General features: G+C 38.8%; 2 protein-coding genes across 2 annotated transcripts in view; both read left to right on the top strand.

Moving 5' to 3' along the window:
- Nucleotides 1-9,918: 9,918 nt before the first annotated feature.
- LOC134815249 (uncharacterized) lies at nt 9,919-12,502 on the top strand. Its single transcript, XM_063823763.1, has 7 exons — nt 9,919-9,946; nt 10,188-10,319; nt 10,886-10,955; nt 11,085-11,136; nt 11,430-11,613; nt 11,742-11,818; nt 12,101-12,502. Exons 1-7 carry the CDS (start codon nt 9,922-9,924, stop codon nt 12,176-12,178), a joined length of 618 nt encoding a protein of 205 aa, XP_063679833.1. The 5' UTR covers nt 9,919-9,921; the 3' UTR covers nt 12,179-12,502.
- Nucleotides 12,503-16,557: 4,055 nt separating this feature from the next.
- Nucleotides 16,558-18,219, top strand: part of LOC134815976 (uncharacterized) — a 578,562-nt gene continuing 576,900 nt past the window's right edge. Inside the window, exons 1-4 of the mRNA XM_063824618.1 lie at nt 16,558-16,871; nt 17,002-17,116; nt 17,316-17,403; nt 17,970-18,074. Of these exons, the coding sequence (XP_063680688.1) occupies nt 16,643-16,871; nt 17,002-17,116; nt 17,316-17,403; nt 17,970-18,074 (537 nt within the window). The 5' untranslated portion in view covers nt 16,558-16,642. The remainder of the gene's footprint in view (nt 16,872-17,001; nt 17,117-17,315; nt 17,404-17,969; nt 18,075-18,219) is intronic.

Here is an 18,219-nt window from a genome sequence, read left to right as displayed (position 1 = left end):
CAAGTAGCCACGGTAAGTGTTTCTCTTTCTCTTCCTCTCCAATATCTCATGCAAGTAGCTACGGTAAGTGTCTCTTTCTCTTCCCCGTGTGTCTCCAGTGGGGGGGTACCAATGGCATAAATGGCATAATGGAGAATTGGCCAAACAAAATTTCCATTTATGCCATGAAATTTCTATGCCATTTGATGAATTTTATGCCATTTGTCTCCATTCTATGCCATTCGAAATATGAAATTTTAAAACTTTGAACTGAGAATTTGATAACGAATTGTCTGCACCCCACTATTACTGTCCAGTGTCCACCTTTATCTCTATTTATTGTACTAGTACAACATTTATTTTCACCCATTAAATTCCTCAAAATATCCCTAGCAATGGGCATTATTGATTATAATGACGTTCAATGTATATCAATATGATATGAGAATTTGGTTGATAGTGAACAAGTGACCGGGCAGTATGGCATAGTACACGCTACACACCATATAACAGAGAGGACAGTCGACTGAATGCTCCGAGTCAATCGAATATCTATATCCAAATTAACAGTGGAAAACTGTAACATTACCAACTCGATTAAAATATTATTTTTTAATGATGTGTATTGTGTAGTATGTACAGATGTATCGTGTCGGGACCGTGTTCATGTTGAAGGTTTTAAAATTTAAACATTTTCATAAGATTGATAATGATCTGTAAACATGTTTCGAATGGGTACTTACTTGTACTTGAAAAGGTCTCCTCCTAGTCGTTGGAGTGGCCTGCACCACATACAACATAGTAACTCTTTTCTCCGGTGTATTAGACCTCTCCAGTGAACCCTGTCTGTAGCTTGTTGTTCTGCATCTTCTATCGTGATGTTATCGACACCTGTGAAGATTGCTGCATCCTCCCGGACACATGACAACCAGTTTTTCCGAGGTCTACCTCTTGACCTTTTACCATGCTTTGGGATCCAGTGCAGAAGATAGTTGGGTATTCTTTCTTCTGGCATCCTCACCACATGGCCAAACCATGTCGGAGTCTAGCTGCTCGTACGAAAGTATCAACAGGGGCGATGTTAGCCCGCTTAAGTACATCAGCATTAGATACATGATAAAACCATTTGATTTTCAGGATTCTCCTCAGACATCTATGATGGAACACCTCAAATCTTTTCATCTGCGTCTGTGTGGTATTCCATACCTCACTTCCATAAAGCAGTATAGTGAGAACAGCCGCTTTGTAAATCCTGATTTTAGTCGGAGTCTTGATGTTGCGACTGTACCATATACTACTAAGCTGATAGAATGCCCCAGAGGCCTTTTGAATTCGAGCTGATAGTTCTTAGTCAATTTCTCCATTCGCACTGATGATTGCACCCAAGTAAGTGAAATTGCTGACCTGCTGTATTGGAATACCTTCCATATTGATGTCCATAGTGTCGTCTTTAGAATACGGCCTCTGCGATGCACTTTTGCTGACAACCATGCTCTGTGTTTTGCCAGCATTAGTCTTCAGACCCGCATAGGCACTGTATTTGCAGAGAAGGTTAGTGGTTTCCTGCAGCCCCTCTTTTGAGTTATCTAACATGGCCATGTCATCAGCGTAATCAGTGTCCAAGAGATGTTTCTCTTCTACCCCGGGGGCTGGCAGCTGTAATAAAGCCCCCTGGCCTTGCTAATGACCTTGTTCAGTTCCATAAGGTATGCTGAAAAATTCAAACAAAAGTTGAAGACTGGTGGTCCCTGTATAATGTATATCACCTTGCCCAGTACCCGAGTTAACATCAAACCAACCTGTTACCTCTCCATTGACCCTAACAGCACTAACTGTGTGAGTGAAGAACGCCTTCATAATTCTAATGTACTTGTCAGGTAAGCCGTAGTGCTGCATACTTCTCCAAATGAACTGCCTGTCAATCGAATCAAAAGCTGCTTTGAAATCAACAAAATTGATATATAGAGGGATATTATACTCAATGCATTGGTGTATAATACAGCGGAGTGAATAAACCTGGTCAATACATGAGCGATTCTGTCTTAAACCACTTTGATTCTCCCGGAGGAATTTTTCCATGCCATTGCTAAGTCTCCGCAGGAGTATCATCTGCAGGAGCTTCGAGGCTGTGGATCTTAATGTAATGCCTCTGTTGTTAGCGCAATGAGAGGTGTCACCCTTCTTTCCAACGATGATAATAAAACCTTTGGACCAATCCTCAGGAATCTTCTCATCTTCCCACACTTTCTTGAACAACACAACTAGTTGATCGACCAACCCATCCTGTCCATACTTAAGTTGCTCGTTGGTGATACCATTCACTCCTGGACTTTTGTGATTCTTGAGTTTTTTGAGGGCATCAACAATCTCGTTTCTTGTAGGAGCCTCATCCGAATCGGAAAGGTCGTCAAAACTGGGTTGCGGGGGGATGTTGTCTAGGTCAGAAATATTGGCCTCTTGCGGGGGAGGGTTCAATAGCCTAGAGAAGTGCTCTTTCCACCTTTCTTTCTGGGCATGTGGGTCGGCAATCAACTGGCCAGATACGTCTCTAACAGTAACTGCAGTTGACTGCTTCTTCTTCTTTCCAGATATGACATTGATCTTCTGCCATACCTCACGTTGCTGACCTTTTCTCGCAGCTTCTTCCAAGTCATTGGCCATTCTACGTGCCCAGTTGTTATCGTCCACCTTGCTACTTTTTTAAAGAGCTTATTCAATCTAGAATACTCTGACCTGTTAGCGTTCGAATTAGGGTCTTTACGCTTAAATTCCTTACGGTTCTTCAATAATTCTTTTGTCTGCTGAGATTGGTGCCTGTCCTTCTTTTTTCGAGGTCTTTGCCCTTAAAAATAATATTCATTGATATCTCGATGAACCTGTATATTAGTATTACATAACAGTTCACCAAATGACCTGAAATACTTGCTTCCTATTATACAAAATGATGATGACATAATATATTGCTTAAATAACGCTGGACAGGGCATCGAGGGACTGCATTCGAGAAGGGAAAAGAAATAATTTCTCTGTGTTCGCCGCAGTCGCAGATCCCGAAGAACAGAGTGGGAAGCCAATCGTCCATGGCCAAGTACTTTCTTGGGAAGCTGTAGATGATGAAGCTGGATGCCTCGGGGATGAGGACGACTAAGCTTATGAGGTAGAACCTGGAGTTGATGATTGTGATGTTGGAGAAACGATATCAACAGATAAATATGGAACACTTTCCTTCCGGTATTTTGAGACACTCACGCTCAATGGAGGAAGAAGCACTTTATCAACAAAATCTTGTCTTTCAAGATTCAAGGGGAACGCGTTTGGAGTGTCTTCTGATGTTCGCATATACAATCAACCTGAATGCGGATGTTCAACAGTTTTGAAAGCTGGCAGTACAGAAACTCTTAAAGTCTTCAAATCTCAGCAGGACTTTGCAACAGGAATGGTTAGATTTATTTCTTATTAGTCATGCCCGATGAAGTACTACTGCCAGGAGTATAGCCTAATCAACGGATCTCCTAATGTTTGGCTACTCGTCTAAGACAAATACATCACATGCATTGTTCCTTGATGACATTCAAAATCGTTGTGTTGTCAATGTTTGTATTCTGTACATTTTGAACATCTCACAATTTTCTTTTCTTGAATAGTGAAATGTTTGGTATATATTTGATATAATACATTTCTATTTTCTTTATTTGGAAATCTAACCTTAGAAAGTCTATCAAGACCAGAGTGTTCACAGCACTAGTCGAGTCGGTGCTTCTATACGGTTCTGAGACTTGGACTATGACGAAAAGGCTGGAGAAGATGGTTGATGGTTGCTATACACGAATGTTAAGAATGGCCCTTAACATCAATCAATATCGAGACCATGTCAGCAACCACAGTCTGTACGGTGATCTTCCTAAAGTCAGCTCCAAGATAACCCAACGAAGGCTCAGACTTGCAGGTCATGCTCACCGACATCCGGAGCTGACACTGAACAAACTGATCCTCTGGAAGCCGAGTCATGGGCATACTAACAGGGGGCGACCTTACCTAACACTACTAGATAACCTAAAAGCAGATACTGGGCTGAAATCAGTAGATGAGATAGCTAGACTGATGGAGGACAGAAAGCTGTGGAGAACTGTTGTCAATGGATCTCGGGAATACTACCCGCCTTAAAGGACCAGTTAACTCAAAAAAAAGTTATCCTCATATTTTGACAGATTGTGACAAATAGCAAACTGAGCAACGAGTCGAAATTCCTAAATCTCTAACTGCTCTCTAACGCGTGTAATTAGCGTTTGTATTATTTTGGCGATGACGTCATAAAGTCCCTTGCGCGCACAGAAGAGCTCGTGAGACTGTATTTTACAGGTAAAAATGGACATAATACAATGTTTCTCCCCTAAATAACTCGAAAAATAAGTGTTTTAGGGTACATGTTGCTTCATAAGTTGTACATAAACATGGCCATTCTGCACAATTTGCAATCATTCAAAAATCTGTAGGGCCTTCATAGCCCAATTTACAAGATACCCATACTTTTGCATGATTTCTGGAACCGGAAATCAGTTTTTCGCCAATAACTGAAAAAGTAAGCACTTTAAGGCATCTGTTTCTTCGTAAGTCATATATAAATATGTTAATTGCGGTTCTTTTGCACCCTGTCTAAAGACTCTATCACGATCCTATCGAAAATGGGCTCAGCACCACGCCCAAAATGGTTTTTGGCAAATTTCTCGAAGAGTAAGGATTTTAGGCCATGTGTTGCTCAGTAACTCCTATATAAACATGCATATGCCGCTTCGTTTAAGCCTATTTAGAAGTCTACGACCTTCAGAAGCAAAGGGTCGGTTACGTTATTGGGTCAATATCGGCGTGGTCAATATGTCTCCAACCGAAAATCGTTTATTCATACTTTTGAGAAGGTCTTTGCAAAATTTCGTGAGTATACGAAAATTTGCAGGTTCAATTCCATAAATGTCCTTAAATGACTGGACTACACTAGTTTAGAGTTAACTTTAGAGAAACTCATAAATCATTATTATCTAAAATTAAGCTGTCAGTGTCCATGATCAACCTATGGCTACAATGTTTTACATGAAAATTGAAATGTAAAAATCAGGAGTAATATAATAAGTGTATTTCTAGATTAAAGTGCTATCTCATAGTTTAAGAATTGTATAGATTAACGTATGTCGTTTAGCCATCTAAGAATCGATCGTGCCGCAATATATATGGCCAAAGAATAATAGGGTCTTGGAAATTCTATATTTGTTCAGTGGGTCGATTGACTGAACACGTTTGCACTTGGTATTTAATTTTACCAGTAGTTTATTTATGTTATGTACCTACCGATGATCATACAAGTAGGACGATAACTAGGTAAGTCACATTCAAAACACACCGCTCACCGTACACTCCAATCAGTATTACGTATACCGGGTATTTTTCAGTTCCCACGGCACCGTTCTGATAGGAGCTACTTCTACTAATGGTCCGATGGGAACGGCCGTAAAATAGCCAGACTTCATGTCTCCTGTACTGTCTGGCACGTGTGGATTAAAGTAAGAAATTTCGCTATGCTAGAAATATAATTGCTCTCGGAACTATGTCTTTTAGGATAGCGAACCATTTGACTGCTCGCATTCTTCCGAACAACTGTAATATTATATTACAGAGTTACACTCTGATCAGCTATATTTAATATATAGCACATTATTTTGTGTATTAGTTTCATGGACTGGGGAAAAATAATCGGTACAGTCTCCCTTCGTTTTAATGAAGCAATGAAAACAATCCAAAATTATCACATATGACATAACTTGTAATAGCAGAAACTTTCTAACCGTACATTCACCCGCCACTGTTCAAGAACTTATGTCACTGTTTAAAATCCTGACGTGAGCACTGTACATCCAATCAGCTATTCATATAGTTAGGGTGATAGCCAAAACTATAAGGATTTTGGAGAACTAGGGAAATAGTCATAACTCTAAAATTTGAGTGAGTTACACGTGTTTTATTGACGATGATAAACATTTGTGCATTGTATTACGCTATGCCAGCGCGCACTGAGGGACTTTATGACGTCACGCGGCCACAGCTTATTATTGCAATAACACGCGTTACACGTAAGCTAGAGAGTTGGTTCTTTCGGCGATACAATTTTTTACGAGTTTGTCACAGCTGATTTAAATCTTAGCCAAATTGGAGACTACAAATTTTTCAGTTAACTGGTCCTTTAAGTCAAGTCAAGTCATTTTCTTTATTTGTCATATGAATCTTTGACTTTAACGATCATTCCAAGTGTTATAAAGCATGAAACATTTCTCTTATTCAAGTACTAATAATATTTGCGAATTTAAAGTCATCCTAAAGGTCAAATATGAAGACCTAAATTCATGGCATAAATTGGCATAAATGGAGAATTGGCCTAACAAAATTTCCATTTATGCCATGAAATTTCTATGCCATTTGATGAATTTTATGCCATTTGTCTCCATTCTATGCCATTGGTACCCCCCCTCCAGTGTTACCTGCTGCTAAACAGTACTTCCTTTATCCTTTTGAGTGTTGTTGCTTTTAGATATCCGTTTATAAATATTATGATTTGCAGTTAAAGCTAGAACACTATATCGTAGTGTGGGACCAGCTAGCCAGCTGCAGCCCCCCCCCCCCCCCCCCCCCCCCCCGGCCCCCTCCGTACGTGGTTACCCCTCCCAGGTGTTGAGTGTTTGTCTGACGTGTAAGAGTCCTCACAGTTCCTCTACAACAGACCTTCTCTCCCGGACCACCAAGAAGTTCTACAACACCTTTACGCTACAGGTGGGTACCATTTGAGTGTTGTTTTTTCAAGATAGGTACAACTCTGCGGTTCAAACATTTTAAATATGGCTACATTTTATTGTAATATTTAAACTACGTTCTTTATCTTGCTTGTCCTACAAACTTGCAACTAACACCTCTCTTTGTGACAGATAAAGCGAGAGTCATCACACAATAACGGTATCCTAAAATCACTGGAGAAGCTGGCCAAGTTAGTTGGAACTTCCACTAACCAAAAACTCTACAGTTTCCTCATCTACTTAGAACAACCTCTATCGGAAAATATCGGTAAATTCAAAACCGATATGGGGCTTAATGGAACGAATAATAGTTGATTTATTTTAATTTATAATAATTTTATTTCCAACTGAAACACCCGTACTTGGTAGAGACGTGTAAGTTTTCGTCCATGTAGACACAACTATTCGCAACATTTGGAATCCCCTCAGGCACAGCTCAGAACGCTGCCACAATACGCAAACAAGCTGTCAGTGTCCCCGGACTAATATACGCTGTTGAGCAGTGCGAAAGAAACCTCATCATACTCAGCAAGAAAACTAAAGTAGGTTTTAAGTTATTCGCTTCATTCAATCGTAAATTTTAATCTCTCAAAGTTAAAACGTCCTCTTTAATTCATTATAATTACATTGAATGATTTTCAGACAGATTTGATGGAACACTTCAAAAGGAGCCCTGCCCGAGATTTCAAAGTAAACATGAAAGTTCTCGAAGAAAAATTTACAAAGGTTTCATTATTATTACTGTCACCAAGATGTAACTAGGTCGAACGGAGAATTAGGTCTCACGCAGGAATTAGGTCTCACGCAGGCGCGTGATATATAAATACACTTAAAAGCCGCGCCTACTTGAGAACTAATTCCTGCGTGAGGCCTAATTTTTCCGTTCGACCTAGTTACATCTTGGTGACAATACAAGTTGATTTTCATTTACAGTTTAGACGGAAGATATACTACAATTATTCGTTCAATAATTTTGAATTAACTCCATCACCGACGCGACGACCGTCCATCAAGGGAAAAATGTTTTTAATTTTCTGATCATCTATTTAGGTGGAGGAAGATGGGGAGGACACGGAGAAGCCCAAGAAGAAACGAAAAAGAGGAAAGAACAAGGAGAACGATGATTGAGGAGCTACCAAACAACTGTATTCTATTGTAGCAGCATTGGAAATTAATCCAACATGAAGATCATCGTTCACCCTCAGAATTGCGGGTTCACAGTTCAGCGAGCCTGGACTTAGGACTAGTGCATATTTAACAAATAAAACAGATTATTGTCGTTACAATTGTGTGCAGACACTGAAACCAAGCTCCAGGATATGATACTGACGGCATAGCAGATTTTTAACTAGGTTCTACTTACTTTAGATGATTATCATAATTATAATTATGACTAAGATTGATATGATACATAATGTAACCTTAGATCAATGATCGTCTTCCATTTAGATTTAACTATTACAAGATGGGAGTAATAAGAATTATTTAGATCGTGTTACATATTAGTGACGTTGGCAGTTGGAGTTTGGCCGCTCGAATTGGGGGGGATGCAACGTCAATTAATGTCAGTATTCCATAAAAACCCCAAACTGACATTGACATTAATTGACATTAATTGACATTAATTGACATTAATTGACATTATTTGACATTAATTGACATTATTTGACATTAATTGACATTAATTTGTCTTGAAATTTGAGATTATCATTATTCGATAAATATTCAAGATATTCACGTCTATGTAAGTTAGACCGGTTCAAAAAAACAAAATGTCCTTGCATAATTATGAGTATGTTCTTATCTGTTGATCCTTAGGTTCAAAGACCACCAAAAAAATTTCAGCTTCCAACTCTTCCATCTTCGGTCCCCACCGGCCACGCCCATATTTTATTGGTTTCTTATACAGGTAAAATATCTAGAATCGGCTTTTTTAGTATGAAGGAGTAATGTTAGCTGTTTAAGATTCGTTATTCAAATATAAATGTCATGAAGGTATTTCGTTTAATGTGGGTTTTAAGTTCTGATGATGTTGAGAACCACGCCCATTTAAGAAAATTAAATTTTGGAAAACCGTATTATTTTAGGTTTATTGTTTAGTGATCTGAATTTTTTCACATTTCACATTTCCATATGTGATAGTAGTGAATAAATTGATGATATAAACGTTCTAAAGTGCTAAAAATATGGTAGAACTACATAATCTCTGGTCGAAAAATATCGTGTCAATTAATGTCAGTATTCCAAAATTTTGCAAAACTGACATTGACATTAATTGACATTAATTGACATTAATTGACATTAATTGACGTTGCATCCCCCCCCCCCCTCGAATTTTTAGTGATTTAATAAACTGAAGCCATATTTGTTTTATGTAGTATGATTTAAAATGAACATCAGGTAGATCATCTCTGACCGACGAACAATTAACTTTCAGAAAATATTTTATTTTGGGAATGCGGAATAAATAATGTTTTGGGGCCATTTGAATTTTTACTAAATTTTACCTACCAACTCAAACTCAATGTTTTATCTTGCTGCGCTCGTGTCATTTTCGCAGCTCCAATGTCAATTTATGTCACTAATACACGATAGAAGGCACACAATAGTTTGGTCAGTGACGGCTGCCCTTCAGTTTTGAGCTCTTAAATTTGCCCAGCTAGAGTCAGTAGACAGATGGATTCACCAACTGAGCCACAAGGATAATATTAGTTTCAATATTGTAAAAGAAACATTAAATTATTCTCACAAACATTACATTTTATTTACAAACATTGGTATAGAAATCCATGAACTAGGTGGCTCTCTCCGGGGGGGGGGGGGTAATGACTACTTTTGGGGACTTGGGGAATTACGTCAACGATTTTACCCCGAGTCCCCATGATTTTTAGTCCCCAAAAGTCTCCATTAGTCCCCATTTAGATGATTTTTAGTCCCCAAAAGTCTCCATTAGTCCCCATTTAGATTTATCCTACTCTTATCTTGGACAAAACATCTCGATCGTATCGTTATTAAACTAACTTGAAAACCATAAATAACTGTCAAAAATTCTGGGGACAAATGGTGAATTACGTCAACGAGTTGACTTCCTCACTGAAACTTATTTAGAATGTCTTCCTACGTCGAACAAATAGGTTTTTATAATTTTGAACTTTTTATTTTCTATCCTTAAAAATATTTACTTCATACTTAAATACTTAATTCGTGATTAAACAGAGTCAGAGAAAACTTTTGCAACGAGTCTATCATGCACTTTTTATGCAGTGTTGAGGCCGATGGTAATCTTCCTTAGAAGAGTCGGTTAAATTTTATCGCACATTTAAATTTAATTATACATTGTATGTTAATGTATATACATATTGGCATATTTGACAGAAGAGGCCGCTGAGCAGCTGTTGGAGGAAATGAGGACGGAGAAAGAGAAGGAGAAGAAGAAGAAAGAGAACTATCCTGTAATAAGGCTTCTTGCTAGAAATTTAGTCGACTTGGTCTACATCAAAGAGAAAGGTTTTTATCGAACTTTTAAATTCCTATTACCTACAATCAGCACGTTATGACCGAACCTATCATCAAACCTATGAACTGCTTCACATCTACACGTGCGTCGTGCAGTAATCGACCGGGATTCCCGGCACCGGGGGAGCTATTTTTTCCCGGCCCCGGCCGATTTTCAATTTTGGCCGGGAATTTTTGATCGAAATCGGCCATATAAATCTTAAAATGGATTTTCAATTTTGAAAGGATGATGTCCAGAGTGCCAACTTTTAAGAGCAGTCCTTTGTTTTTGTAACCTCTGATAGTTTTTACAATTACGATATTCCACCTAAATCCTTAAATCTTAATAATTTATTAAATTCACGGCCCCGGCCAAATTCCAGAACGGCCAATTCCCAGCCCCGGCAAAATTTGGACATTCCCGGCCCCGGCCAAATCCTACCCCCGGTCGTTTACTGGCGTCGTGCAGTGTTTGATTTAGTAACTTAACAAATTCAATTAAATATACATAAAATGTTTTCATGATCACAGGACAAAGTATGAGCGAATCAATGTTTTTCATTTAATTCGCAATTCAGATCCACTACAGAGAGATTTACTGTTGATGAAGATTATGTTGAAGCACGGAGAAGAAATACAGGCACTAAGGTTGAATATTCTTCTTCCAAGCACAATCTCCGTACCTCCGTATAAATGTAGAATTTTCAAATGTCAGATTTTAGATTTGAATTTGTCTTCATTGCTTTTTAAATTTAAGTAAACCAAATTAAAACCCAGTGAAAAGAGGCAGAAAGAGGCAGAGGAGGCGCAAAATAGAAGGGTGCCACGGGTAAGTCCGGTCTTTGTCATATTTTAATAATCCTTGTGAAATGTATTTTTAAAAATGCAATCTTGATTTTTTGTCTCCCAGTCCCAGTTGTTCCACAATTAATTTCATATTATACTTGAAAAGGTGTGGTATTGACAATGATACCATTCCTTAATATTTCAGATCAAACAATTGCTATATCTGTATATGTATATTTGTATATTGGATAAATTTTCATGTTGTCATCGTAAATATACAAAATTCTAAGCTGATGTCTGATTTATAATAATATATAGTAATACGCTACCCTCTAGAACTCAAATGGGTCACATGACGTAGACAATGAGTCCCAAGCATCGACATCCCAGCTGTCTGACACAGCACTTCACCAACAAAAAATTGATAAACTTGTTGAGGAGAAGGCAGAACTTCTTGAGGAGAAGGCAGAACTGTTGAGGACAAGGGACAAGCGGAATTCTAACATCCAACAACTCAAAGGTAATTATGCTTTTAGTCACTCGATTGATGATTTGTCTGTCAAAGCATAACACATTGTAAATTAACCCAAACGTCCAAAAGTAATTTACAAGTGACACTTTTTAATAACACTTTGATTCGGGCTTCAGATGAGGTGTCGGTTTTGAGATCTAAGCTTCACTCCTCGAATTCTGATCCGTCTTCAGAGCACAACAACACCGTACCCGTAAGTTTTATTTAAATTTGATTTAATTCTGAGCAATCTTTTAGGGGTTTGGTACCAATGGTAGTTCAACACAGTTACCATGGTTACTATGCAACTTGAAAGTAAACATGAAAGTTCTCGAAGAAAAATTAACAAAGGTTCATTATTATTAAAGTTGATTTCATTTACAGTTTAGACGGAAGATATACTACAATTATTCGTTCAATAATTTTGAATTAACTCCATCACCGACGACCGTCCATCATGTGAAAACTGTTCTTAATTTGCTGATCATCTATTTAGGTGGAGGAAGACGGGGCGGACACGGAGCAGCCCAAGAAGAAACTAAAAAGAGGAAAGAACAAGGAGAACGATGATTGAGGAGCTACCACTGTATTCTATTGTAGCAGCATTGGAAATTAATCTAACATGAAGATCATCGTTCACCCTCAGAATTGCGGGTTCAGCGAGCCTGGACTTAGGACTAGTGCATATTTAACAAATGAAACAGATTATTGTCGTTACAATTGTGGGCAGACACTGAAACCAAGCTCCAGGGTACAATTATAATACTGAAGGCATAGCAGATTTTTAACTAGGTTCTACTTACTTTAGACGATTATCATAATTATAATTATGACTAAGATTGATATGATACATAATGTAACCTTTGATCAATGATCGTCTTCCATTTAGATTTAACTATTACAAGATGGGAGTAATAAGAATTATTTAGATCGTGTTACAAATTAGTGATGAACTGGAGTTTGGCCGCTCGAATTTTTAATGATTTAATAAACTGAAGTCTGAAGTCATATTCGTTTTATGTAGTATGATTTAAAATTAACATCAGGTAGAACATCTCTGACCGACGAACAATTAACTTTCAGACAATATTTTATTTTGGGGATGCGGAATAAATAATGTTTTGATGCCATTTGAATTTTTACTATTTTTACCCACCAACTCAAAGTCAATGTTTTATTTTGCTGCGCTCGTGTCATTTTCGCAGCTCCAACGTCAATTTAAGTCACTAATGCATAATAGGAGGCACAATAGTTTGGTCAGTGACGGCTGTTTTGAGCTCTTTTATTAGCCCAACTAGAGTCAGTAAACAGATGGGTTCACCAACTGATCCACTTGTCATACGAGTGCGCGGCTCCCCCTGTATCGTAGAAACTCTACAGGGGTTATATCACTATAGTGAAGCGACAGTGGGGGTCACTACGTGATACAATGATCCACAAGGATAATGGTACAAAATCATACTCCAAATTGTGTGCATTACATTCACCTAGCCATGGGCCTGCACTTCGCGTACTACATACACATAACATACTACGCGTATAGTACTACATACACATAACATTAACATACTACGTGGCGCGCTTGTTTTACAAGCCGGTTCATGGTTGAGCAACTTTTAAGGCCAACTGCAACTAGTATGTTGTTTTCCGGCGACGTCATATTGCATGTTCCACCCGAGCGTGCTAAATCACTTTACAGTCGATCTTCGAGATTGTTCTAAAAGGGCCCCCAACGGTTGTAACTTGTCATAGGTTGTATGACCCGCCGCGCACGAGTGCGCGGCTCCCCCTGTATCGCCGAAACTTCACTATAGTGAAGCGACCGTGGGGGTCACCACGTGATACAAGTTGTAACCAACTTCAATCGATGTATTTTCGGACGCTGATTCCGAATCACCCCCACAGGATTAAATTTAAACTGCTCCCCTGACGAGATATTGGCGAAAAACTGTCTCGATCACTTGATATGACCGTATAAGGAAGTTAGTCTAATTTCTCGTTAGGGTTAGGGTTCCAGCATATATTTTTGTTAAGGATAGGGTTAGGGTTGGGATCAGACTAGAGGGTTAGGGTTTCGAAAAGTCGTTCAGAACCAGCTAGAGAACGGGTTGAAAAAGTCACGTGACAGTCGAGTGTAGAGTGATTAATCATCATCCTGTTCCACCTCCGTTATATCCGGCCACTCATTAGTATTACTGTACCATCTACAATCTTACTAATCCAATATCTCATCTGTTTTAAAGCCATTGTACACTGTGCTTATCTATTTTGTACTTATAGTTATCCGAGCGTGCTAATCACTGTACACTCGATTTTCGGGATTTTTCTAAAAAGGTACCATACCTGAAAGTTGAAATTGAAACCAGCTTGATGTATTTTCGGACGCTGATTCCGAATCAGCCTCCATGACATAGGCCTAGTATAGAGTTATAAAAGTAAAATGCTCCCCTGGCATGAAGATATTAGCGAAAAACTATTTCGATATGACCGTTTCATTCACGGTGGCAATCCTTCTCAGCTCTGCGTCATCGCTCCTACTAAATCGCTCGCCCAAATTTTAAGAAAATTCTTGTGAAAAGGCCATCTAGGCGTGAAAGTGATCTAGATCGGTGTATTTTTGGACGCTGATTCCGAATCACCCCCCATGACGTAGGGTTAAAATGATTCCCTGGAGAGTTATGGGCAAAAAACCGTTTTGGTCACATGACAGGCTAGTAAAACGTGAATTCGATTATTTAGGGCTCGGGTTAGGGTTAGGGTTGTGGTTAAGATTATGGATAGCTTCGGGGTTATGGTTAGGGTTAGGGTTGGGATTAGGGTTTATGTAAAACCGTTTTGTACGGCTGCAAAACCAAATAAACCAAAGTCACGTGAAATTTTTGGGCGAGCGATTTGCGTGGCCCAGTGGTGTTCACATAGCCATGTGTATACGCGTATTGCGTGTCGCGCGCTTCTGCAAGCGAGAGGGCTCTGGTTAGAGCAACCAGTGGTGCACCTCGCCGATCTAACGAGAAACATTATTTGCGGCGTGGCCCAGTACTAGTAGTGCATCGCGCTACAATATGATCGTATAAGGAAGTTGGTATAGTTTCTCGTTAGGGTTTCAGTATATTAATATGCTTTTGTTAGAATTATGGTTGGGATCATATTAGTTGTCATACGTTGTATGACCCGCCGCGCACGAGTGCACGGCTCCCCCTGTAATTGTATCGTAGAAACTCTACTAGTACTACTATAGTGAAACGGCGATGGGGGTCACGACGTGATACAACATTTTAGAGGGTCAGGGTTTCGGTTTCTAATAGTCGTTCAGGGCCAGCTTGAGAACGGGTTAAAAAAGTCAGGTGACAGTCAAGTGTAGTGTGACTGTGTAGGGTGATTAACAATCATTCCAATTTGATTTTATCGCCATCGGCCATCGGGCCGTGTGTTAATAATAATATGTATGATGTAATAACTTTGCAGTAATTTGTAATGGCAGCACTAATTCACTGTTGAATTCTTAAAACAAAGGTTATCGGATATTCACGTTCACTAATAAAATAAACTTCGAACTTTTATAATTGATACTATTAATATTTTGTAACCGCGTCCGAATGAAGCCAAGTCATAATATGTAATAATAATAAATAAACCTTAGGCTTAACAATTATAAAGTGGATTTCGGTCTGCATATTTAATTATTAAAAAAAAAAATTAAATATGCAGACCGAAATCCAGACCTTTATCGTCCTGACGATACAGAGGGAGCCGCGCACTTCGTGCGCGGCGGTTTTTTTTGCGATTATTTTTTAAAAAAATAATCGCAATGATAACCGATTTGCGATTCGACTGTTACTCATACTGTCACGAACATGTAACAAGGGCGGACCGATCTAAAATGTAATACTAATATAGGTATTCGTATATGGTATATAATTATATGATAGGACGAACGCGATTGTCATACGTTGTATGACCCGCCGCGCACGAAGTGCGCGGCTCCCCCTGTATCGTCAGGACGATAAAGGTGATATGAAACGACCGTGGGTGTCACAACCTGATACAAGAACGCGACGGGACATAACATGTCCAAAACCTATGTTTTAGGTGCTCTATTTGTAGCTAGTAGTAGTGGTCTCCTGAATTCGTATATGAATTTTCATCCAGATTAGACTAAAAATGACTGAGTTATGAGCCAAAACCTATATGCCCATATTTGGGCATGTGATAGATTTTGGCCCATAAATTGGTCAAATATCAATATGAATGAGACTAACGTTACATGATGATGAAAGGTAAGCATAAACTACATATTCTCTTGAGTTAAAAAGATATGCTTTACATCATGGATATGAAATTAGGTCGGACAGACCTAATTACAATTACATGTACGTGACAGTTACAAATTCGACATTCTGCTCATCGTTTGGGCTCACGTTTTACGTTGTACTGTTGTACTTATTAAAGTTGAGATGTAATATCAGGAGCATGACTTTAGACCATTTAACATTGTTTAAGGACAATGGATGCCCGAAAATAACGGCACTACGGCACAGTCAGTAGTTAGCTTACCGTGTGGTATTAACAATGAACACGTTATTGAGAAAGATTAAGAACTACTAGTTCGTAGTTGTGAAGGCTTACATATAATATCTCAAGAGTCTAGCCTACAAGCCGTGTGTACAGTTTGCATCATTTGTATACATTTAGTGTCGAGTGTAACGTTTGCTGTGCAGTTAACGATCAGTACCAGTCTAGTAGTAGTTGTGTTAAATTTTAAATCTAATATTAGTAAATATCAGATTTAACTCTCGCTCCAAATTATTGCTTCAAATTAAAAACCATCGTTCACACTCACAGTATGCCCGCATACTGAGATATTCGTTTTTGGGGAATAAACTTAAGTTTTAGTCCCCGTTTAATGTATTAATTCTGCATGCAAAGTTCGAAGAAAGTCTTACACTCACTCCCAGAAAAGGAAACAAAGACAATGTGACTGTTACTACGGTTACTAGGTTACTACGGTTACTAAGTTACTAGGTGACGGGATGACCCCATGTCGTCGGTAGGAGACTCCCTGCCCGACTACGAGAAGGTTGGCCAGCTCGGGGAACCTCCAGAGTACCAGAACACTTCTTCAGCAGCCCGGCACCGCACTAAACATGACAGAAACTTGCCCGTGTTCGAGGATGATGACTTGCCCCCCACTTACGAGTCTCTATTTGGGCAGATCAAGGAGGAGTGGCTGACTGCTGAGAACTTCTCAGATTTCTTACGAAAAGCTGGTAAATGTGCAAATGTGCTTGATTAATAGATAAATCTGATGACATGTTTAAACTACAGTACCATCCAGAATAAAATCTGTCTCACAGCTTACTATTCACAACCTGTGCCGAAGTAATTAACACTGCTCAGGTGGAATTCTGATAGCCTCCCTGGCATGCACCCTTGTGTTACTCTTCCTACTCATTCTACCTGTAGCTTACATTGTTATCGGAGCTGCATACCTCGACAAGTGCCCCATCAACAGGTAAAATGCCAAACATCTTAACTATCAAGTGCACCAACACTTATTCAAACGTGGTGATAAACACTTTTATCAAAAGACACGATGTATATCTGATATCAATTCTACGTCTGGCGTCTTAAACCATTTAAAAAGATTAGATCTTAAATTCAGTAGACTATATTATATGGTAACTACAAACTTGTACAAGCCCTAATTTCAGAATGATTCCAATATACCTAATAGTGGCGGGAGTTCTAGGACTACTCCAAAATGGACTGATGTTACTGAGGAAACAAGTGCCTAATAACGTAAGCGCAGTTATTCTTTAATCTTTAATCGTTAAATTAAACTAATTCGGACCTTTAGTTTTACCGATAGTTTAAATTCAAAATTTTGATCTACAGCGAGCGTCCAGTTAGCGAAAATTAGCAATAATGCCAATTCAAATTGTCGTGCTGCGTGCACCCTTTCAAATTCAATGTCGCTAAATAGCGCTAGATGACGCTATCTAGCGTCATTTAATTTAAACGCTACATTTCGGTGCAAATACTAATACATAATAGCGCTAGCTGTCGCCTGGCGATAGTCGCGTAACTAGCGTTAAATGACGCTGAATAGCGTCGCGTCATCTTGATCTAGCGACATTGAAAGGGTGCACGAGAATTGGCAGCATTGTCGCTAACTGGCGGAATCTAGCGTCATTTCACGCTAGATGACGAATTTCAACTATCGATAACTAGGTCTCTTAATTCTGGTAATAATAAATCTAAGTAAGTTAAGTCTGGTGATCTATAGTTCATAGTTAGATAAATGTTTTGTTAGATAAATATTTGATCACAAAATAGCCACAATAACACTACGCGTATACTTTCAGCAAGCATTTAGTTTAGCTTACAGAGGGTACGAGTTATTTTTAGCTGTCGTATCTTTTGTCTGGTTCATTCTGGGTACGATCTGGGTCTACAGCGTATTTAAAAATGTGAGTGTAAACCAATGGAGACATCTTTAACACGATTACAGATTATTTAATTTTAACCCTTGAAGTGGATTCCAACAACTTGATGCCGCATTAAAACATTTGCTTGAAGAATATTTAAACTTGAAGTAGGATGTGATATCTCGGT

The sequence above is a fragment of the Bolinopsis microptera genome, chromosome 5 (genome assembly GCF_026151205.1).
Source record: "Bolinopsis microptera isolate Bmic1 chromosome 5, MBARI_Bmic_1.0, whole genome shotgun sequence".
In the NCBI taxonomy this organism is placed as follows: Eukaryota; Metazoa; Ctenophora; class Tentaculata; order Lobata; family Bolinopsidae; genus Bolinopsis; species Bolinopsis microptera.
This window is presented reverse-complemented; position numbering and strand designations above follow the sequence as displayed.

Coding starts and splice junctions, on each gene's coding strand:
- LOC134815249 (XM_063823763.1), top strand. CDS start 9,922: ATGTCTTCCTACGTCGAACAAATAG. Junction 9,947..10,187: donor TTCCTACGTCGAACAAATAG/GTTTTTATAATT, acceptor CATATTTGACAG/AAGAGGCCGCTGAGCAGCTG. Junction 10,320..10,885: donor GGTCTACATCAAAGAGAAAG/GTTTTTATCGAA, acceptor TTCGCAATTCAG/ATCCACTACAGAGAGATTTA.